Genomic DNA, 24078 nt, shown 5'->3' with positions numbered 1-24078 from the left:
GCCATTTTCTTCTACAAATTCTTATTTCATCGGGTTGTCTTGGTCAGAGCCTCTTCTTCACACAGAATTTACTAAAGCCCCTGACAAGAATCTAAAGTGCTACAATCCTCCCCTGTCCACCTCCTGACAAAGGAAAACAAAATGCCCTGCAGCCAGTTAATCCTGGAGGAAGGGAGCACAGTCACTATTTCCTCTACTTGACCAATGACATACAGTCATCAGGACTCATCCTAAAACACACTTTCCAGTTGAAGGGAGTTCATTTCAACACATGCAGTATTGGGCAACTAGTTGCACAATATTAAATTACAACCAGAGGAGAAGAAACATCATCTAGTTTGCTTGCAAATATTCAGTCAGAAAATTAAGGTAAAACTGAGAGTCCCCCAAACTTTTTTTTTTTTAACAGAATTAAGGCTGAGCATCGGGATTATCCACACTTAACACACATCAAGTTCCCCTATAATATGAGAGTAAGCAGAAGCCCCTCCTGGATCCTTCTGAGCTGGGAAATGGCACTGGGGTATCCTGTGGCAGCCAAGGCTCCTTGATAACAAGCAGATGTGCAGAATGGCTAAGCAAACATGTTGTGTTTATGCTGTGTCCCGTAACTCACAGATGTACACTTTGAGTGCTGTGCAGCTGCTGGAAACCTTCAGAGTGGTCCATGTGAGTTTGAGTGATCCTCAACACTATCACATGAGGGTCCCACTCCCACTCTCCTGCATATTTTTTATACATGGGTAGGAGGCACTGCCATGGACCTGCAACTCTGTGTATACACCTGGGGAAATAAAGTTTCCTTCCTCATTTTCACAGGAATAATTTCCTTCCATGTCTCCAGGATTCCCACACAGCTGAATGCCAAGGAAGACAGCAAGCAGGCTATGCTGAACATCATTATCAGTTAGACACCTGGAGTTATCCAACCCTTTCAGTACTAAATGGTGAAGGCAACAGACTAAAGGAAATCCTGCAGCCACCTGTTCTGCAGGGAGGTGTTAAAGGTCCCCTTCCCTCAGGAGAGCATGCCCAGGGGAATCCAAGCACCCCATGGAGATGAAGGAAAGCTGTTAGCAGCAGAGGTACAAACTCATGGATTCAGCTCAAGAGATGTTCACCTCTTAGCTTTTCCGAACTCCTTCCCAGCCGACTGTGACACAGGGATTACCAAAGAATTTTTGCTGTCATTTATTAATGACAATAAAAATGACTCATTCTTGTTGTTTAAACAGGAAAAGTCGATGGATTGTATCTGAGAAAACCCAAAGCACGGCAATTCCAGTAGGATCCACCAGCTACAGCCATTGCCTCTACATGAAATACAAAGTTGCAGATGTTGACTGTCATTTGCCACGATAACAACTGCACTAAAGCTAAAACAAAAAAACCAACTTGGAAAGCATAAAGATCTACTGCATTCATGTTTTGGGTTGAAATAGAAGGTGAAGAGGGTATCATGTAATTTTTGCTATGAGCTTGTTTGTTTTTGAAGGAATTATGCACTAATTCTCATCGAGGTCTGGAAATGCCTTCAGGATGTCTTTTTCACACACGCTAGTTATTACAGAAACTTAAAATGCTTTTAACGTCTATTTTTCACAACGAAAATTAAGCTCAGCACAATAAAGTTGAATATATGGGAGCAAAAGAGAACTTCAGAGCATTGTTTGTACTGATTACCGAAGCAGACTGATGAGAATTGGCCATGAGAACTCTTCTCCCACCTAACCCTGTTAGTAGTTCTAACATATGCTAAAAGGCTAAATTAAATGCTACAGGGGACCTACTATTTATTTAGCTCTGCCAGGTTCTGTTAACGCATAAAATACTTTGCCTTTGCTTTTATGTTGTGTTATTTAAAGAGTAAACTGTTTTTCTCCTTGGTGAAGATCCACCATTGTATCATTTATGTAAATTCAAATCAAGACCCACAAGCTGCCTTTTAAGTGAAAAAAAAAAAAAGATTTCTGGCTTGAAACAACACCAAAGGTCTGCATCAGTGTGAGTTCTAATACATGTGAGATATTCACAGACATGAAGTTATTCTAAAACTCTGGGATTCAGATGAAGCTTTTCAGCTTCATCTAAAATATTTATGCTATAAATACCTGGACCACAATAATGAAGAAGCTTGATAGGAAAACTGACTGAAGAAGCCTCATTAGGTGATGCATAACGGCTTCACACTGACACAGGGTTAACAACCCAATAAATCACTGATCTGAATGAAGGATACTAAGGATGGAGAAGGATGCAAAGGGCAACATGGAGATACTACAAAGAAAAAGAAGCAGAAGTTCTCAGCTGAAAGCTGTATTTAAACATTTGACACACTAAGTGTTCTCCTTCCAATAAGAAACTGAATTACAGAACAACTTGAAATTGTGAAGTGGTTTGACACTATTACACTTTTAGAGTTGGGTTTGAAATTAATATTTAACTTATGCAGCAAAATTCCTTGAAAAAAAAGGAGGCAGGAGGGAGTTCATATGAACTCCAGGTGAAGAATTTTAAAAGTTTGCACAAAGCAATTAAACTGCATTAGGCAATAATTGCTTTCCAATTTCTTCAAACCAGCACAGTTGGAGTTCTACAGCCATGTAATCAACTTAATGATACTCTTCTCATTTGAAAGAAAGAAAACATTACCCTCCAAACACCACCAAAACAACACATTTAACTGACATTTTGAAATTTAGAAAATATGCTCTTATTCACCATCAGTATGTGTCAGCTTTAATTTAAACAAATGTTTAAAGCTCAGTTAGGGTTTCACATACCCTAAATGCAGGAGGGGTTACCAGAATGTCAGTGCTGAATGAATTGGATTTAGAGGTCCTACTCCAAGGCATATGGATCATTCTTTAATGTCCATCAGAACTGATGTGTACTCCCAAATTACAATCCCATATAGACTGAAACTGTGAGTGTACCTGAAAGGTGATACTTTATGCAATTTTGAGAGGTGAATCAACCTCTGACCGATAAAACTTCAAGAATAAAAAGTTCTGTGGCCTCCTACTTTGGTATTTGTACTCAGAAAGCGTTGTCTGTTCAAGCCAAATTCCCTCTCTTGGGAAATCAACCATGAAATCATAGAATGGGTTGGGTTGGAAAGGACCTCAAAGATCATCTAGTTCCAACCCCCTTGCGGGACACCTTCCACTAGACCAGGTTGTTCAAACCCCACCCAACCTTCCAGGGAGGGGCGGCCACAATCACACCGAACCCACACAAACCCCACGGAGGTGCCAGCACCTCTTGGAGGCAACTCCATACAAACATTAAGTAGGGTCTTACTATCTGAAAATTACTAAAATTTACCATATACCAACTTGGTTTTAAATAGCAGTTTTTCAAGAAAGCTTCATCAAAGTAGGGTAAGCAGATGCACAGAGGATATTAAAGAGCAGGGCAGACATGATACCATCCATGACTCCCAGTACTTTCAGTTCAGGGCCTCCCTCTGTCAGCTGTGATTCCTATATATTCCTTCTCAGTTTCTCTTTCATGAACTTGCCCAGTCTGTTCTTAACCTCACATAAATTTTCAGCAAACCACATCCTTTGGCAAGAAGTGTCACTCTAGACAACTATTTGCTGTGCAAAGAATCACCTCCTTTTATTCTGCATCTAACCCTGCAAAGTTTCATTTGATGACCCTCAGTTTCTTGCATTAAAAGAAACTGAACAGCCAGGATACAGCCACCTATGATTTTGAAGCTTTTTATCTTCCTTCTGTAACATCTTTTACAGACAGAATGGTTCTCAATTGCTTAACTGGAGCTGCTTCAGATCTTTGATCAATCCTTCTGTTGTTCTGCGAAAAACTTTTTAACTTTTACTACATTGATCTTTGAAGTTAGAGATACACTTTCTGTAAGCCTATGAAAATTAGTCCAAACTCATTTCTCTCGACGTTTCCAACCTCACCAAGGAGATCACATGTGTTCAAGCCGAGCTTTAGCACATCGAAGCTATGAGCTCAGAAATTCTCTCTTCACTAATCACACTCCAGTTTCTCTCAGTCCCTGTGTGAAAGCAGACTCCAGATGCACCATCCATACCCTGTGAATGAACATCCTTCTGGCAAAGGTCAGACACACTCACAGGGATCATATCTGCAACTACAGCTTTGGGATGCTGTGAGTGCAGATTTTGCCATTTAAATTGCCTGTATTTTCAGTCAGCTGGGATATGGAAGAGAGGAAGGAATGATGAATGAATGGGCAGGGCATGACAGAGGGTTTGCTGTGAGAGGGAAATGGAGGGTGATGGAGAAACGGGACTACTGACTGTGGGAAATAATACAGATCACACAGAAAGCCAAAGGAAGCAAGAAGAGAACAGTCACAGCTAACAAGGAAAATGAACAAGAAAACGGTTAAAGGTGTGAGAAGAAATATCATGTCACAAACACCTGCCTGGGAGCCACTGGAGATGAGGGAAGGAAACTGCAGATCAGGTGGAGAGACAAAGAAGAATAAACCACAACTAAGTGGATACTGAAATAATGATTAGAACTGATGAGCAGAGATTAGGATTAGAAAAATAAAGAGAATGGGAATATGAACAGAAGTCAACAACATGAAAAAAGACAAGTAGCTGACAAAGAAAGCTGGAGGTAAAAAAAAACCAACAAACAAACAAACCAGAAAAGGTGTTATTGGAAGAAATGAAAAATCTGTATTCACTCCACACTGGAACAGAACTTAAAATCCCAGACTCCCACCATCGCCTGTGACTATCATGGATCTCTGCAATCCTATGACAAAGCAGGCATCCCATGTTGTAACAAGTACTGTGGTCAGTCCTTCAGCACAGCCTGACAGACTGCCAGCCGTGACATCCCGCTCATGGGGTGCTTCTGTCTGTCTGTCATCTCCCCAAGGAAAGAAAATCTGTCCAGACATCAGAACTGACCTGCCAGTGCTCAGCTGGCTGCCCACCAGTGCAGGACAGCTGAGTGTAAGCAGCAGGAAGACCCAGGTGGAGACAAGCAGCCTTAGCAGGATGGGAGAGAGACAGAAAAACTGCCTCAGAACATCTGTGAGAGGCTGAGAGTGGGACTCCAGAAACCTGGAGCAGCTGCAAGCACCTGCTCACACCGGGCAAAAGACATTTCTAAGGATGGTTTGTGTGAAACAGAGCAAATCACAGAGCAAAGGTCTGTGCAACCTAAAGGCCCAGTCATGAATGTCACTGATTACAGTGTCAAATTCCACAAGGCACAAGTTGTACAAGAGAGCATTAAATACATCATGGTCACAATGGCAATCGTTCAGCCTAAGGAAAAGGCAGGATTTCAGCTGCCTGTGAAACCCTTCTTTGGCCCCATTTGTGCGGCACGCCTTCTGTGCTCTGAGAGAGACACGGACCAGCTGGAAGGAACTCAAACCAGCGGGAAGAGTTGGAGCTCAAGAAAACACCATCTACAAAGAAAGTAGCAACAAATTTGGGATTTCTGTTACGAGGTAAAGCATGCTGGGGAAGTAAACCAAGCCCCTTTGGCACAAATCTGTCCTCCATTATACTTGGCAGATGGTACAAGTAGTAATGGAATAAACCCAGAATGAGGAGAGTGTGGGTTAGACGTGAGGAAAGTGCTTCCAACAGTAAAAACAAAGAAGAGACTGGAAGGGACTGTTTAGGGAAGATATGGAGTTCTTATTACTGGAAGATTTAAAAGCAGTTTATGTAAGCTTGTGTCAGGAATGACAGCTGTAGATAGCTGCCTTGGAAAAGGAGGGGAATGAGATGACTTCCAAAGGTCCCTTCCTGCCCTATGTTGGAGCTGCTTTAACAACGATCTGTTTTAAAATTCTTCTGGAGACCATTTCCCTAGTTGATGCATGAACAGACAGGATACACAACCAGCAAATATTTAACTTTTTCCTCATTTTTCGGTGTGTGGTATTAGTCTTTAATTGTGCCTTGCAAGCCAAATCAGTAATTTCACTCTGGGTTAGACAGGTCATTGATAAATGCTAAAATATTACTTCACTATTATTAAATAATTAATTTTTGTGACACAAAGGAATGCTATGTCCACTTTCCAGATGCAGAAGTAACTGACTGACTTCAGAGGAAGATACTGTAAATGCTTAAATGGATCTAGATCTGAAAGGGTAAAGGCAAAACTCTGCAATGATTTCAAATGCCCTGTGTCATTCATAAGGTCCATCCTCTGCAGAAACAATCCTTGGAGAAAAATATCCATGTAAAACTACAAATTGTATTGTAATATATGAGCATGAAAAGAAATAATCAATTTCAAAATTAATCTTAATATTGTTATCTCCTAAAACATGTGCTTGACTTTGCAAGTTTAATAATTTTTAAAAATATTTTAATATTAAATCCTTTATCTAACTCCTCCTGCCCAAAGATCTAGCTTCTCCTTCCATCACTGCAGTGTCATTCTGCCCAGATTATCTACTCTCTCTGCCACTCCACAATTTCTTTTCCCACCAAGTGGTGTTCTGAGAGCTGCAAGTTTTGTAATGCACTTTAAGACTAAAAAAACCAAAAAAAAGAAAAAGAAGGAACAAAGATAAAGAAGTTTACTGCTACTTTTCCACTTTTCCACCACTTCCTTTGTTCAAGCAATCTACAGACGTTCACCAACCACTTATTTTTGATGGAATAAAGCACCCAAGCCCTCCATCTCCAGACTCCAGATTTGATCTTAGCAGCAGCAATAAAGCAAGGGGGAATAGTGCAATTGGTCTGGAATGAAAATTAAGTGCTTTGTCCAATTACAAGTGAAGCAGGAAAGCAGGAAGGTGTTTTGCCAGGGTTTCGGGGTTTTTTTGTAGTTTTAGCAACAGGCTCACAGGAGCAGATACTTAGCAGGTCAAAGTACCAAAATCAAAAAAGCTGTTTAAAAATCTCAGCTTCTACTTATTTATTTTAAGAATGTTCCGCCTTCGTGATTATGGTAAAAGGACCGAAAATGTGCAATTAATACAATTTACAGTCTCTGGGAGCAGACAGAAAGCAAAATGAATGAAAAGGTGTTTTGTTCTTCTATGAAATTGTTTCTAGGCCACTCTTGTTAGCTTTTAATGCTTGGGGCTGACAATGTGGGGAGCAGGGGAGGAAGGTGGAAGTGGGCTCTGCTGTAAGTCACAGCCGGCTCCTGGCTGCTTTCCTGCCTCTTGGGCTGCACTTCCCCTGCTCCCTGCAGGCAGCACAAACCAAAGGAGCAGATTCCTTTCGAAGAAGCTGGATTCCACTCAGCCATAAGTCCTGGGCTGACAGAAGCTTCTCACAAGGCTTATAAAAAGAAAAAGGGAACAACCAAAGGAAAAGGCTCCAAAGCCAGTGACGCTCATGATATATCGGAGCTGGCAGCGTTACGTCTGCCACTGCCAGGCTTGGGAGTTTATCTTTGCTGGATGTTACTGCCCCTCCCCACATGTGGTCAATAATTCACTCCTTCCTTCCAAGGACATTCCTCACCCCTTTCAGCCTCCCTACCCCGATATGGCTCAGATTCTGTTTATTTTAAAGGTTTTTAAACATATTGCTTTCTGAGCACTAACACTAAATGTGTTGCTCGATTCCCTGCCACAAACCCATTTGCAGTCAATAGTTCTCTTGGACTCCCATATCCTACCTCAGAAAGGTTCCAGTATTGGCCATGTCTCTTTGCCTTTCTCTTGAATGCTCTTATTTAGCCTCAATCTCAGGAAGGATCCAGAGAAAAACAGACAAGCCAAGTTTTGGCTAATCTATCAGCTACTAAAATCTCCATCCTGGTTCTGACATATCTTATGTCAAAATCACTGTTTTTCAGTTGCAAATAATTTATTTCACAGGAAAGACTTCATTTTATGTCCTGTGCTTCTCCAACTCTCTTATCTTGATTTCCGAAGACAGAAACCCAGAATTGTCTTATACTCAACTCTGAAAAAGTGATGCAAAAGTAGCTCCACCTACACCTACATCTACTTCTGGTGGAGGCTTGGATTCTTTTCTGTCTTCTAGGCAATTTCTGCACTGTCTGTTACAATATACTGTCATAATTCTCCTAAGTCTCACATATCTAAAGTTATTTTTAAATATATAAACATTCCACTTTACTGGAAAATAAAGGTTACTTGTGTTATAAAACAGAAACAGAAAAGCTTACAAAAAAAGAGGCGAAGCTGATGAGTATGAATTACTTGGAAATCAGCTTCAAATATCTACTTCCCCAAGTTACAGGTTTAGTCTCTGTGGAGTCACACTTCATCCTAAATCTTGAAGCATTTCCTCCCACCATTACACAACCCAACGTTGTCAGGGTATGTTATTTCACATGCTGTATTTTCTCCTAAGAAAACAGAGTCAAGCCCCCAGAATCCAGTCTTCCTACTCCCAAAGAAACCCTGACATCTGTTTTCTTCCCCCACTGTTATGAGAACACCAATGACTTCTGCAACTCACCCCAATTCTGCATCCAAATTTGGAATCAAAATTACCTGGAGTCAGAGAAACCTCTGACTCTCAATTAATTGTTTCATATCTCCTTAGTACATGTCTTTCCAAAGTCTCAGAGACAGAGTATTATCACTATTATTTTAATTAAAAATTAACAGTACCCAGTTTTTTAATGCTTTGATCAGCCAAAGCAATGAGCCTGTAATAGCCATTCCACCTTGACTAATCAAAGTCAACACTTTCAGTTGGAAGGAAGAGTAAGTTGAAGGCAAATAAGGGCTGGTTCAGAAGCAGGCAGAAGTCTTTTCAGAAGACTGTTGTCCAGCTTTTAAGAAACCAGTTTATGTCTGTGGAAAGTGCTGTAATCAAATATTCATGATAACAGCAAAAAAGTAACCTTGAGAAGAACAGAGATCAGATGAAACAGCACTAAATTTTTTGCAAATGATCCAAAACAGGGTCAAATAGTGAAGCAAAACAGCTGTTCAGTTCAAGTTGCTCTACATATTTACGGCAATTTAATATCAGCTTTGGAAAATTCCATTAAGAATAGAAATTTTTGTGTATTTCATTCAGGTGTACACACAAGAGCTATTTAACTGAAATTCTCTATAAGAAGGGAAGTAGCTCTTGGAACCTTAAGAAGTTTGTGAGCACATAAAACATAAAAATTATATATGGCTCAAGTAGATTAAGTAATTTTTTGTGCATGTAAAATACACTCTGTGTTGAACTAGGAGGAAGTAAAGTGATGACGACAATTCTCTGCAAGTCTGTCAAAATATAATTACACCTGTAACTGTCTGGTAGCTGGTAACAGCACTCTCTGCAGCAGGAGAGACCTGCTACTGGGTTAGGAGCTGTCATCAGAGCTTCAGGAGAGAAGCTCTGCTGGAATTCTGTGGCACCATTTCAACAGTGATCACACAGCGTGTTCTGGTTTCCCTCATAAAATGTAATTAATACTTTCAATGATTTTGGGGTAATTCATATTAATAAAAAGTTAAAAAGTACAAACGCTATTTTCTCTATTACAAATTCTGAAATAAGGAAGAACACAGTAGATATGATAAGAGATTTGGTTTACTTTGTTCCTGAAAATATAGTCACACAAGCTGAAACACCAAAAATAACTTCATATATATTTGCTAGTACACCATTCCCTGCACAGGAGGAAAGCTTCAGTAATCACATTTTATCGCCTATCACTTCTGCCTCTTTTAATTTAACCAGGTAATGTGCTGTATTTCAAGGGTTTACCAGTGCAGTCTGAGGTCAGCACTCATGGAACATGCTTTTCACCTTGCTCTCCGCACACACCAATTAACCCCTCGGTCCCAAGCACAGGCTGCTGCTGCTGCTGCCAGCACTTCAAAGCACCAGCAGCGTCCCAGCCCCGTGCCCCGAGCACTCTGCACCCCATTCCACGACTCCCAGCCCTGCCCCTGACTCAGCACCCTCCTCCTCGCTCCCTCACCTGGTTTTTGCTTCCACACCCACGGAGGCGGTGGAGCTGGCAGACTCCTCGGACACTGAGTGCTGAAGGACTGGTGTTAGCTGCTTGGTGCTGTCCACTTCCGTTTGGGCATCCTCTTCTGCAGACTGCTCTTTGACTTCTGTTTAACAAATAAGAAAAAAAAAATCATTTAGTACGTTATCTACTTATTTAGGCTAAAAAAATCCATCTGCAAGCTTCCCCTCGTGCAGCAAACATCCATTTTATTTATGGACAGATTAACCCATGTAACTTTCTTCTGAGACAGAACAAAATGAAAAGAGTAGGAAATTACCATCTGTAGCTAAAATATGAAATTGAATGCTTATAACATTATTTCCATAACAGAGTTTCATTGTGAACTAAAGCTGTTCAATAAGCAATGAGGAACAGGGCAGGGGGAAGAGTTGCTCAATGACAACCTTTTTATATGAGGTTGGGGTTTTAGACATTCCCACTCTCCCCACATTTCCTCTCGTGCACCTGCTCTGTCAGCCCTGAGCAAACACCACAGTGAGCACGCTAATCTGGGATATAACAAACCTTTTTTTCTCCCACATTAGCTTTAACTTTGATCAATTCCCTGACAAAGTTCACTCCTGGTTACACTAACGGTGCTGGCACAGCATTGAAGAGGTAAAGGAAGGAAGGATATGGTTTATGCCAGCTTAAACTTCCTTCTGATCTGAAGGAATATAACCAATTTTTTCATCATCCTTTTAATTTAGCTTATTTGTCAGACAGGAACTTATATACACACCTACAGCCGACAGTGCTACTATTTGCCTAGAAAGTTTGTTTATGCTCTGAAACATGTAACACCAAGTTGCCACCGTCTGTGCAACTTTAAATCCTCTTCCCATTCACTTTCCTCTTTTGCACAAAGTGAGTCAGGGGTTTGCCAGAAGGACATGGCAATGTGCTGCTCCAAGTGCACCAGAATGCACAGTAACAAGGGTCAAGGCTGCAGAGCAACAACATTTGGTGTTTCTGTACTTCTGCATACCTTATCTTGAAACCTAAATAACATAAAAATTATATAGGACTCTGGTAGATGAGCTTTGGCATATCCAGCTTAAGACACAAGTGCCTCATCCTGCCTGTGTCCATGGCTGCTACATCTGTCCCACAGCAGCACTAGAGGAGGGACCTGCACCTGAGTCACACACCCCCTAAAGCCTCCAATGAACACAGGTTTGAGCTAGGAGGCCAATGCATACAGTTCTTGTAACCAAGTTCAGTTAGAGTAAAGTAGCAGATAATTTAGAAGACTTAAGCAGAAGATACAGTCATATTTTTAAACAAATTAATACACAACATGTCAAAATATAATCAAATATTGCAAAGGATAAATGACTCAAGTGGAGAAATGGATGGTTAGGAGAATCTGTGACATGGGTGGGCATGCACAAAAACCTCCTACAAGCTTTAATCTTATACATAAAAACAATAAAAGAGAGAAAAATTCTCAGAACATAAAGCTGCACAGCTTGGTCTGCAATATTGAGATCATGTGCCCACTACAGCACATGGAGAAGGGTAAATCTGCCTTGTTTGATGTACAGAGATTGAAGTAAAATTACTCTTTAACCTAGAATGAACACATTTAGGAAGACAATGTATAACATTTAAAACCCTCAATGAAGTTCTCTAAACCATACTGAAGAGAAACATAAAACTAAGAAAAAAAGAAAACAAAATTCCTGGTCATGATTGGGTGTGCCAGGTACTTACTGGAGCTGCTGTGAACTGAAATTGTTTCACCTATTTCAGTTAAGCTACTCAGTAACATACATCTGAAATGGTTTTGGACATCTGAAACATCCAAAAATGACTACCTGTTTGAAAGCCAAATGGCTCATGTCAAATCCCTTCCACCAACCTATCCTGAAGAACAAAATGCTGGATGATCATTTGATGCTAAATAAATATCCTGTTGGGAACACACCCTTTGTAATAGTAAATGGCTCTGTACAGAAAACAAAACAAAACAAACCCAAACCCCACACCCCTTAGATTTTGGCACATCTGAACAAACATCCCTGCAATCATTCCTGGATGAGGATTCCTGAAACCGGCAGCATCCAGCGGAGCCATTCATAACAGCCTGCAGTGCGTTTCCAACTAGGTTGGATCTGAAGGATCATTTTGTGCCAGTAACCCCCAAATTTCTAAATACAACCTCAATGCAGAGAGCACAACATAAACACTTGGAAGACAGACAGACGCCAAAGCACTAGAAACAAAACCCACAACACAGCCCGGGACAGCCACGCCTGAGGAGCTCCAGGAAGACCACCGGAAACTGTGGCCTTGCTCTGATCCATCTTGGAGACTTTCTTTAACCCAGTTAAACTTCGCAAAAGGGACTTTGCTCTACTGTGTGCCTGCAGGAACTTTCAGCCATTTACTCTTTGCCAGCTTTCATCTCATTACCATTAGTGGGCACCCACCACACTGGGAAGGCGAAGTTCACGGGACTCCCTCAAGAACCCTGGACTGTGTGAGAAGACACAAATTGTTTCACTACACATGACAACTATCTGAGTTTACATCCTTATGGAGCTTTTACCCCTGCTGTTTGCTTCTCTAGAGAAGGAGGGACCCAAATTATACTAAATGAGACAAACAACATCCCAACTGCTGTCTCTGCAATAAACCAAACTGTGCCTCAATATGCGATGGGAAGACTGAAAACTTGGTGCTTACTAAGTAGCATGATGAAAACAGTGTGTGTGTTAGCTGTGTGTGCCAGACTTCAACTTTGTGGAAGTTTTAAGGAAGAACAGCAGTATTGCATTTCATGAGTCAAACTCTTAGGATATGGGAGTCCAGCACTGGCACGGCAAAGGGACATCTCAGACACACCTCAGAGATGTTCTTGGAAGCAGGTGGCACAATATATTTAATGAACACTCATCATATTTGGTTATGGCAACCTACTTTGAAGCCACTGGGAGTGAAGGAACCATGAATGATTAATAAATATGAAGCTCATTTGCTGATTCATATGTAAGGCTTTATTTTGAATCTTCATGATTGTTTCTGGCACAATGGAGGTCTTGCCCATGCATAATGAGTTAAGGAGGGGACTGAGATTTTAAAAAGCTAATTCCACAATTCCAAAATGTCTCTAAATTCTTTTTTTAATGTCACTATTCTAAAACATTAGGAAAATACTAGAAAAATTTACATTTAAAAATTTTTTATTATTTGAAGACAATGACATCCATAGTTCTTCCCCACCTGGCTAGTGAGGACAGAAAAGCCTTCTTTTCTTATTAAGTTTAAAAGAAATCTCCCAATACTACAAGGAGTAAAGTTCCTATCCACATGAGTCATCAAAAGGGTTGAGACTTCCACATGCTTTACAGCTTGGATAATACTCACAGAATCACAGCATGGCTGAGGCTGGAAGGCAGCCCAGAGGTCACCTTGTCCAAAGCCCTGCTCAAGCAGGGCCACCAGACCCAGCAGCCCAGGAGTGTGACCAGATGGTTTCTGAGCATCTCCAAGGATGGAGATATGAAATAGTAGGGGAAAAAATTAAATTCCCCCCATCGACAGGGGACAGATATGCAGGGAACTCACTGGGATTGATAAAATTTACAGTATTCCTTTGGGAATGTGATGAAGAAACATTGACTAAATATCTAAAAATGTTCTTTTGTCATAAACAATCCTTTTCTGTTTTCTAGTAATCACAAGATCCTATTCTGCAAGCTACTTTGGTAAAGCTGCAATAAGATAAGGAGATAAATATGTGGGCTCAGCCATGACAATCAGGCAATGAAAAGACACCAGTATATCCAAAAATTTTTCTTTTAAATAGTCGAAAACTACCTGTCAAGTCAAAACCTGAAAATACTGTAGGAGTTCTACCACAAAAAAAATTCTTTAAAATCTTATAATTGTCAGTATATAATGACACTGAAAAAGAGAAACCAAAGAGCTGTCATAAACATAAAATTAATATTCTACTGCTGTTTAGATGCAGCAGGTTGACTATTAAACCACTTTACTGGCTGGGGCTTTACTGTCAGACCTACTGCTGATCTGGCAGACAGCGAACCAAATGTCACGAGCTTCCGAAACTTTCACAGGAACAGAAAGTATGGAAGGCTGGAAAATACCAGCATCACCAAACACAGCAGGGACGTTCCAGGGGTCTCAAACTATTGTTTACTGAGATGTTCTGCAAGAGGGAGTAACAAGCTTTTAACCAGCAGATGCAACAGCCACTTCTGCACAGGGAAGGGGCAGTGCTGTGTCAGCAACAGGCAATGGGACAGGGTGCTTTACACAGCCTTGCAGGGATCTACAGAACTACAAACACCACCACAACACTCTAGTCCTAGAAGTTTTGACAGGTGAAAGACGAGGTCAATGTAGCAACAATATGAAAAGAAATCTTAACAAGGGAATGCAAACTGTCAGTTTAAAATGCCTATCTGTTCTGGTTTGGGCTGGGACAGAGTTAATTTTCTTCTTAGTATGTGGTACACGGCTGTGTTTTGGATTTAGGATGAGAAAAATGTTGGTAACACACCGATGTTTTAGTTGTTGCTAAGTAGTGCTTACTCTAAATCAAGGACACTTCAGTTCCCTGTGCTCTGCCAGTGAGAAGGTGCACAAGGAGACGGGAGGGACATGGTCAGGACTGCTGACTCCAACTGGCCAGAGGGATGTTCCATACCATAGACCATCACACTCACAGAATCACAGAATGGTTTGGGTTGAAGGCAACCTTAAAGATCATCCAGTTTCAATCCCCCAGCCATGGACACCTTGCACTAGACCAAGTTGCTCAGAGCTCCATCCAACCTGGCCTTGAACACTTCCAGGGATGGGGCATCCACAACTTCTCTGGACAACCTGTTTAAATACCCCAACACCCTGACAGAAAAGAACTTCCTTCTAATATCCAATCTAAACCTACTCCCTCTTAGTTTAAATCCATTCCCCCTTGTCCAGTGTACTACATGCTGTTGTATAAAGTCACTACCCATTACGCTTGTAGGCTCCCTTTAGATACTGGAAGCCTGGGGACAGTTGGGCAGGAGCTGCCGATGGCTGCTCAGGGACGGGCTGGACATTGGTCAGTGGGTGCTGAGAAACTGTGTTGAGCATCATTTGTTTGTCTTGAGTTTTATTCCTCTCTCTCTCTCTCTCTCTCTCCTTTTTATCATCATTATCATTATCATTATTAATATTTATTTCAACTATTAAACTGTATTAATCTCAACCCAGGCACTTAGCTGAAAGCTGGGTACGCCATTATCCATTACTGTAATTACCAAGTTTCACTCAGTAACCCAATTTAGGAACAAAACAAGTTTGCACTAGTCATCATTCATAATTCTGTTACTGTTCTGGATACAGTTTGATAGAAACACCACTCTTCCTTTCAGGGTCTGGGGAAGTCAAACTGGCACATGCAGCGATCACTTAGGTACAGGAATCATTGACTTCATATGTGGAAGTTTTAGCAGCTGGGACAAACAGACAAACTGCAGATAACTGGGCCCCTGCAGATCACCTGCAACCCTTTGGGATGACAGGGAGCCAAGCCAAGGCATGTTATAGAAACACAGAACTGTTAAGGTTGGAAACGACCATTAAGATCAAGTCCAACCATCAACCCAGCACCACCGTGCTCACCGTTAAACCATGTCCTCAAATGCCACATCCACAAGTTCTCTGAACACTTCCAGGGATGGAGCCTCCACTGCTTCTCTGAGCAGGCTGTTCCAATGCTTTACAACCCTTTCAGTGAAAAAATTTTTTCTAATATCTAATCTAAACCTCCCCAGCACAATTTGAGGACTACTGAAGGCCCCACGGAGGGTGATGGCTGTTAATGGCCCATTACTTGGGCTGCACTGAGCTTGCAGCCACATATTCTTGCCTGCTGAAAACCATCATGGGAGACAGCGGGGGAAAAAGCAAATCGGAGTTTAAGTGTGACAGTAATAACCACATGCAAGAGCCACTTCTACAGGGACAGAGGCACATTTCTTTCATCTTAGGTGAACACTGTAATATTTTATTCACAACAGTAAACAGTGAAACGTACAACCACATCAGAAGTGGTTTTTGGGGGGGTTTTTGCTAGTGCTGCATGTGTTTCTTCTAAAACCACTACTTATCTATTTTTTTTTACCTTTCTGAAGGACATTGCAGGAGTAATGGCTTCAAAGTGAAAGAGGGTAGGTTTAAATTAAATATTAGGAAGAAATTCTTCACTGTGAAGGTGGTGAGGCACTGGCACAGGTTTCCCAGAGAAGCTGTGGATGCCACATCCCTGGAAGTGTTCAAGGCCAGGCTGGAGGGGGATTTGAGTGATCTGGTCTAGTGGAAGGTGTCCCTGTCCATGGTGGGTAGGTTGGACCCAAATGATCTTTAAGGTCCCTTCCAACCCAAACCATTCCATGTGTTACTTACTGCAACAGATGTTATATGGAGATAAGAAGAAAGTTTGCAGTTATTCTTTTTGTTAAATATATTTTATACAGAAAATAACTTTGTGCAATAAGATTTTCAATGTAAGACCATTTAAACAGCAATTTTATTCACTCTAAAAACATGACACCATATTATGGGTAACCAGCTCCCAATGATCCATGACTGAGAAGCTTCCCAAGCTAGGAGTGGTATTCAACAGCACTCATCCAATTATTTTTCCACTGGTTTGTTCAGCTCTTTTTCAAACCCATGTCAAGTTGTTCATGCCCAAAGCATCCAGTAGCACTGAATTCTATAATTGCAGTAGATGCCAAGTGCAAATGCACCTGGCCCTTGTGCTTTCTGAACACGACCTGGATGTCCCCTGATTTTTGTGTTGCACAACAATGAATCACCGTGCCCTGTTCATTTTCTCCATACCACTCATCATTTTGTGGGACCCTATTAAATTCCTCCTCAGTGAAATCACTTCAGGTTGAAGGCTTTTACCTCAACTGATCCCCTCACAGAAGCTCTTACTTTCTTCTTGTCGTACTCATTGGCCTTTCCTGTACTTTCCCAATTACAGCTCATCCACTTGGAGAAGAGAAAGCAGAACTGCACATGGCATTTAGCATGTAGTGATGCCAAAGATTTATAAAGCAACAGTAAAAAAGAAAAAAAAAAACCAGAACCGTCACTGATGCTCTATTCTGCTTATCCCTGTGCCAGTAATTCTTAGAATTTGTTTCCTTCTTTGACTTCTAAAAGCTCTGCAATTCTCAGAAGAACTAAAGCACCACTTGCTCAGGTAGCAATAGCTATTTGAGAGTGATTTTTGTTTATACAAAATTAGGATGGTGATTCTCCCCTGCATGTTCTTTTACAGGCACTACTACTGAATTTAGGAGTCATTTCATTTTCTGTGGTCACTCTCCAGTGCCTTGCAGGTGGGCATCTCTTTTATTACCCTAAATAAGTTTATTTTACTCACTATTTTCTTCCCCTTTGTACCTGACCTAGAAAAGGGTTAGCAGGGTTGATGCTTCTGGGACTCCAACACCAGCCTGGTTTATATATGATTTTAACTCGACAGCAGTGAATTTCTCTAATTATTTCTTCTACCACACTGAAGAGTCAGCCTCAACACAGCTTCACTAAAAATTAAGACGTGTCCATAGAACAAGGAAGGTGTCCCTGCTCATGGCAGGGGGGTTGGAACAAGATGATCTTTGAGATCCCCTCCAACCCAAACCATTCTGTGATTCCGTGAACTACAACATACACAGAACAGCCCTTTTTCCAATCAGGAAATGCATGCTACTGTTTCAATATATTTGACTGGTAATGTCAACACCAACTCTCCCATCATGTCACTAATGACACAGCAGCAGGGTTAAGATTTGAGGTAATGGAAAAGTGGAATATTCTAAGTCTTTGAAAATTTCCAAAACCTGCTGGTTATGTTTAACAAAGCACAGTTTGATATCAAAACTGCAAAAGCAGTATTGAATAAACAAGCAAAAAAAGAAGTTGCCTTTCAGAAATAACCTCCATGATGAAAAACCCAGCGAAGGTAGAATTGATCTGGAAATAACAGATTCCACCAGCTCTCAAAACACCTGAGACAGAGATATCAGTCAGAAGGTTAAAAAATCAGATTTCTCTAAATGGCCCATTTTAAGCTTGCATGATGATAAATAGTATTATTGAGTCAGCCTGTAATGATTTAAAGGCAAATATCAAATAACTTCCTTTTGTGTTTGCTTTCCTCATTACAAACAAATTACCAGAATATAATGCAAAAATAATAAGATGCTTACAATAATTACAACAACATGCTTCAGTTCTGCTAATTTTTCCAGTGGCTGGACAGGTAGGAGTCAGCAGCATTAGAAAGAATAAACTACTCCTTTTCTAATAAGTACATAGAATATTAATTGCCTCAAAACATATTTAAATGCATTTCTAAGCACATATTTGCTGCAAATATTTATGGACAAATTTAATCTGCAAGCAAGTCCTCAGTGGTGTTAATTTTTCCTTTCATTAATTTTAGAAGGGATGAGTAGTAAGTGATGAGGCCTCAGTATCTGCCTGAAAAGCACAAAGTGGATTTTAAAACAACTTTGGTGTTAACACGTGGCTGAGAGCTTTTGCCATTGATTAACCCAAACCAGGACTTGCTCTCAGGTGTGTTTTACTTTGTCTTAATGAGAGGCTCTACTCAGTATCGTTCATGTCATTGCAAAGAATGTCTGTATTTCCTCTAATAAGTAGGATATGGCAAGATTTTTTTTATTTATAAAAGTGCTTTTCAGGCTGCTTCAAAGCTGATGAGATTCTGAATTAGTTCAAAATTCCTTGGCAGCTCCTACATGAATAACTTTCCATCACTGAGAAGTGTTTGTTTCTGGTTCTTCTGTGCTTTGCCCTGAGACAAATGAGGCTGGTTGGAGGAAGGCACATCCTCAGGAATTTAATGTGAAGTCCAACAAGAAATCAACTGGTCAGGCAACATCACTGGGTCTGGTAATAACGTTACCAACGACAATAATGCAGGCAAGGACATACTGGTTGATAAAATCATCCAGGCTGCTCTATCTGTTATCAATTCTGAAGTTCCTAACATCATGAGGAGGTGAGGGTCTCACAGAAAGTAATGCTGTAAGAACTGTTTGACATGGTATGGATAGTAAACAGAAGACCTGATGGATTTACTATTAATTTCCCAAGACACTCAGCAGTTCATAGAAACTTGTCTTATCGCATTTCTCCCAGATCAATATCTGAATCCCAACATTTTTATGTGACACAAAGATGGGAAGAACTGCAGACTCTAGGATGAGTTGAGATATTTCACAAGTGTTCTCAAAGGAGAAAAATTGAATAATCAAATAATTAACACACAGAATTTAGTTTGAACTTGAAATGCAGAGCCAAGAAAATACCAAGTACAGAAACTTGCTGAAACTAACAGAAGATGGGGGAAAGGAGCAGAAGCCAAGTCTTCATTAATAGCAGAAGGGGCACCAAACCTACAGAAAGCATATCATGAGGTATTTAGTATATTCTTTCTTTCTTTAGATTAGCAGTTCTATATTTGCCTATAAGTGTGTGCACAAAGCCACACGTTTTCCACAATTTTCTGGTTGGTATTTTTTTGGCCATTAGAGACTCACCCATCAGAAGAAAACTACTCTTACAGAGAGGAACAACACAAGAAGATCTAGAGGAGAACATATTATTCCCCAGGAAACTGTTCTACAGTGTTTTACTGATAACTAGACAGGTGGAAGGTGGTGATGGCTGGAGGGTCTTGACAGGACCAGAGGCAATGGACACCAAGTGAAACAAAGGAGGTTCCCTCTGAACATCAGGAAACACTTTTTTACTGTGAAGGTGCTTGAGCACTAACACAGACTGTTCAGGCAGGTTGTGGACTCTCATTCCTTGGAGATACCCAAAAGCTGTCTGGACATAGTCCTGGACAGCCAGCTCTAGGTGACCCTGCTTGAGCAGGGGGTGGGCCAGATGACCTCCAGAGGTCCTAGCCATCCTTAACCATGCTATGATGCTGTGGGTGCTAAAATGATGGAAAGGATATGTAACAACACCAGCTGGACAGAGAAATATCAATGCAATATCACCCGGGGAACCACAGTGAAGAAAAATGAAGGAAGAGACAGCTGGAAAGACCAACAAGAAGCTGAAAAGCAAAACAGTCACTAAGGGAGGAGCCCAGGGATTAGCAAGAGAGACAGGGTTGGTGGGTGAAGGAGAGGAGTCTGTCCTGACATTTACAAGAAGCTGAAATCTATTGATTCAGTAGAAGCAGTTGTCAGCACCATTTTTTCAAGAAAAAGTTTACTTAGTTCCAAACAGATCTTTCTTCCAAATTCCAAAATTTCCTTTTTCCAATTCCAAATCCCTGCTCTCTTTCCATCCTTAAGAATTCCTCTATACCAAAGTGAACCTGGTAGTTGGCAGAAAACAGCCAGGGCTCAGGAATCCCAGTGGTTGGCAGGGATAACCAGCCATACTGAAATGATCAGAGCAGCACACGCCTCACCCTGCTTTGCTTCCAATTCTGCCTCGTTTTACATGTGAGATTACAGAATTTTGGGAAGGGCAGCAACTTGTTTCCCGAACTGCAATTAAAATAGCTGTGCCTCAGCATTGCAAAAGAGCCCCTTCAAGAAGAATTTTTGCCTTTTTTTTTTTTAATAAACATTTGCGTCAACATTACAAATGAAAATAATGTTTGGTACTTGCAGACCCTCTGCTTTTTTCCCCATAAAAGACCTGACAGCTAGAAAATACTTCTTTAAGTGGGATTATATGGGGCATCTCATTTTTCCCTTCCTGTGAGGAGAGTTCTCATTCCTCCTGCATTGCTCCCTCCCCTAAAAGCAGAGCTCATTATACTGAATACAACATTCACATTTTATGAAACTTAATTAATTCACAAAAGGGCACCAGTAATGCTAGACTCCATAAATAAAACAGAAACAAGCTCAAAAACCCAAACAAACAAGAAACAAAAATCTCACACAGTAAAAGAATTCCTGATTATTCTCAGCATATGAACCAAATAATGGAAAAGAAGCAAGAAATACAGAGACTCAAACTATGTCACACATCAGGATGTTCAATCTCATTTTGAGTTTTGTAATATTACTATGTTCTGTTTTGGTTTGCCAACTACTGCAGAAAATTGTTGGCAAGTCCACTATTTGCAAAAAAACAAAATAAAATACCTTTTTAGTCAAAGCAGAAATCAATAAACTAGTACACAAATACACTGTAATTTAATTAAAACAGTTTCACACAGAGCAACAAACTGGGATTACTCCTTCTCCCACATTTTTTTACTAACACAGGTAAGTGCTTAGAATAAGTTTTAGAGGCAGCAGTCTTTTCAAATAACATGATTAAAGCTCTAGCAAGTCACATGATGTTCAACTTTTAAAATAACATAATTGCGATTCCGTCTCTATCAAATTGCTCAACATGATAATGCTCTTTCAAGTCTATTTCGGTTCCCCTGTAAAAATGTGATTTCAGACCTATGTGTTTTTATGTGGCATATTTTCAGTTAGGAGTACAGTCTGCAAATCCATCCTGAGCTCAGCACTGAAGGGGTGGTGCATCACTTCTTCCAGCAGCAGATCCAGAGGAGTCTTTGTCCATTGGGATTTCCAGCACAGTGCTCCACTACTGCCTGGACCTTTAGAATGAGCACCAGCCCTCTGTGACAGCCAGGTTGATTTTGATGGAAGATAATGGAGAGACTTATCTATATGCAGTCTTGGAGCCTAAAAGATAATTATCTGTGTCCCTCTCTCCTCTGAAGCAAGAAATGCTCTCAGATCTCTGTTGAGGAACTTTGTTAATAATGACAAAAGCCAAAAAAATACAGCTATCACTGAATTCCCTACACAGTAGTTACCAGTTGTTAAGCTTGTATTTCTTTTTGGTTGGTTTTCTTCTTTTTTTTTAAATTTACAAAACTTATCACTTACAATAACACTTTCTGCCCCCTTGGCTGATTTTAATAAGACTGTTTCTAACACATGGGATAGGAAGCCGTAAATGGAATATAGGGCACTGTTTTTCTATACACAAACACCTGCACCAACTTTTTCACTTTGAACTTTATTAACTTTAATGTTAATAACCTACTTGTAGAAGCTGCAAAAGACCATCCAAGTTCAGTACCACCAACAGTTTATCAGCAGGGGCAGAAAAACAATGGACAGAATAAAACAATGAAACATTCTTGTATTAAGCTTTAATCCAGACTCCCTCCACATACCATTCACAACACAAACTCAACACAAGTTGTGACTTAACACTCAGGACACTCCCCAAAGCCTCAAGTCACAAGCACAAAGATTTCTCAGCATCATTCACCATCAGGCAAGTAGGAAGTAAGAGACCAGCAGATACAGTCAAAGCTCATCCTCCATCCACTTGGGAAGTTCAGCCTTCTCCTCTCCAGCTGTCACCACTGCAGCCACATTCCTGCACGGCCCATACATAAAAGTTGTTGCAAAGATGGCTCTTTTGAGGTCCTCTACTTCTTCTCTCTATAAATCTACACTAGGCACAGATTCTTGTCTTCCTCTTGAAGGACTCCACAACTCTACCTCCTTCACTTAGCAGCTCTGAGAGGAACAGACAACTCCCTCAACTCAGGTGGCATCTCCACGCCACTGCTGCCCTGACCACCAGTGTCTGCTGTTCGTGTCTCTGTGCCTCCTTCCACTTTTCTCATTACACATACAGGGCCATCTAATTAACTTTATAAACCCTTATGTGTCAATGCCTGTTTAAGGTTTCTTTCTGTCAAACAGCAGCTTGTCCCTGGTTAAAAACAGGCAAATGGCTACAGATATGTGCCTGGCAAAGAGATGACAGTTCTTCACCATGGTCTTTATCTCGTGTGTTGGCTCATCTGCTTGTCTCTTTAGGCTCCTGAACTGCCAGAACAGAAATCACAAACTGTTTCAACAGTACTCAGTCCAGTACAATGAGCTCCCTCTGGTAACCAAAGCATCTGGGTACCACCACAACAAATATTTACAAAAGCAAGAACAGAGATTTATCCTGTTTCCTAAGCAGCAGTAGCAAGAATTAACATTCGGTTATCCTGGTTATCCCTTTGGTATATAATCTGCTGTAGTTATCTGAAGATACAGGTCAATAAGCAACAGTGTATTTTGGCAGGTATTCCACAAGCAGCAGTCATCACTTCAAAGCTTTTATTTTTGTTAGATACGGCCTTGTAAAAGCAGAAAAAGAACCTCTACACATCTACAGTAAAAAGGCATTCCCATTAAACTATTTAAAAACAATAGGTTCAAATAACATGAAATTAACATAGGTTTAAATAATGTAGGTTTTTTACTTTTATATCTGCCCAAATGTACATCTTGTACTACAAAATTAAAGAAATATTTCTTGTCTACCAAAGTCCTGCCTAATGAAATGCATTTCTGAGAGAGAAGCAGTACCCAGACAGCATCAGCACTATACTCTCAGTACCTGTTTCCACAGTATTTTCTGTTTCTGCTGCCTCCAAACCATCCATACTGTCTTCATCCTCCACTGCAGTTTTTCCTCTACTCCGAGGCCTGCAAACATAAGAAGGAAAAACTCTTTTTAGACTGAAAGCATTTTTAAAATTAGGATTTAAATACTTTCTTTTTGAGGGATAAATGTCAGCACTAAATTATGTAACGTTTAAGCTAACCCATGATTTCAGTCTCGTACAAATCAGAAGTTTCCTTCCCTTTTTTCCTGTTCTAGGTAATGTCCTCAGGAAGGTACACTTGAATCAGCAGTTTGCCCTTTATGTTTCTCTGATTATTCTCAGAAGAAAAATAAAATAATGAACTTTTACTGATCAAACAATAGATTAAAACAGACAGATTTTAAGACACAAGGAACCCTGTTTGCTCAACCTAAGAGGAGAGATAACACTACCCAAAGTCTGGCCAGTAGTTACTACAAAATAGAGATGGATCCATCCAGAGCATCCTTGGATGAAATTTCTATAGAATAATAATGATGTTAAGGCAATGAAATTGGAACATTTATTATTTGCAGTGAAACAAATATTTTGACACGTAAAGTAAAATGTTATGAGAGATGATTGGATGTCATCACATTAAAAAAGTCATCACGTGAGGACAGCCTGTCAAA

General features: G+C 40.5%; 1 protein-coding gene across 6 annotated transcripts in view; it reads right to left on the bottom strand.

Moving 5' to 3' along the window:
- The window catches only part of KMT2C (lysine methyltransferase 2C), a 144340-nt gene extending 120837 nt beyond the window's left edge, over window positions 1-23503 (bottom strand). For 4 of the 6 annotated variants that reach the window (XM_018089191.3, XM_018089189.3, XM_018089192.3 and 1 more), the window contains exons 1-2: window positions 23419-23502; window positions 9907-10045 (exon numbers count right to left, since the gene is read on the bottom strand). In XM_018089191.3, coding sequence (XP_017944680.1) covers window positions 9907-10045; window positions 23419-23464 — 185 coding nt within the window. In that variant the 5' untranslated portion in view covers window positions 23465-23502. Of the gene's footprint in view, window positions 1-9906; window positions 10046-23418 lie in introns of all 6 variants that reach the window. The other 2 variants (XM_018089193.3, XM_018089194.3) reach the window with 1 other exon arrangement.
- Between the last annotated feature and the right edge of the window lie 575 nt (window positions 23504-24078).

This window comes from Manacus vitellinus, unplaced genomic scaffold (assembly GCF_001715985.3).
Source record: "Manacus vitellinus isolate BGI_N305 unplaced genomic scaffold, ASM171598v3 scaffold_12_pilon, whole genome shotgun sequence".
Lineage (NCBI taxonomy): Eukaryota > Metazoa > Chordata > Aves > Passeriformes > Pipridae > Manacus > Manacus vitellinus.
The sequence above is the reverse complement of the archived record's forward strand: the minus strand, read 5'-3'. Positions and strand labels throughout refer to the sequence as shown.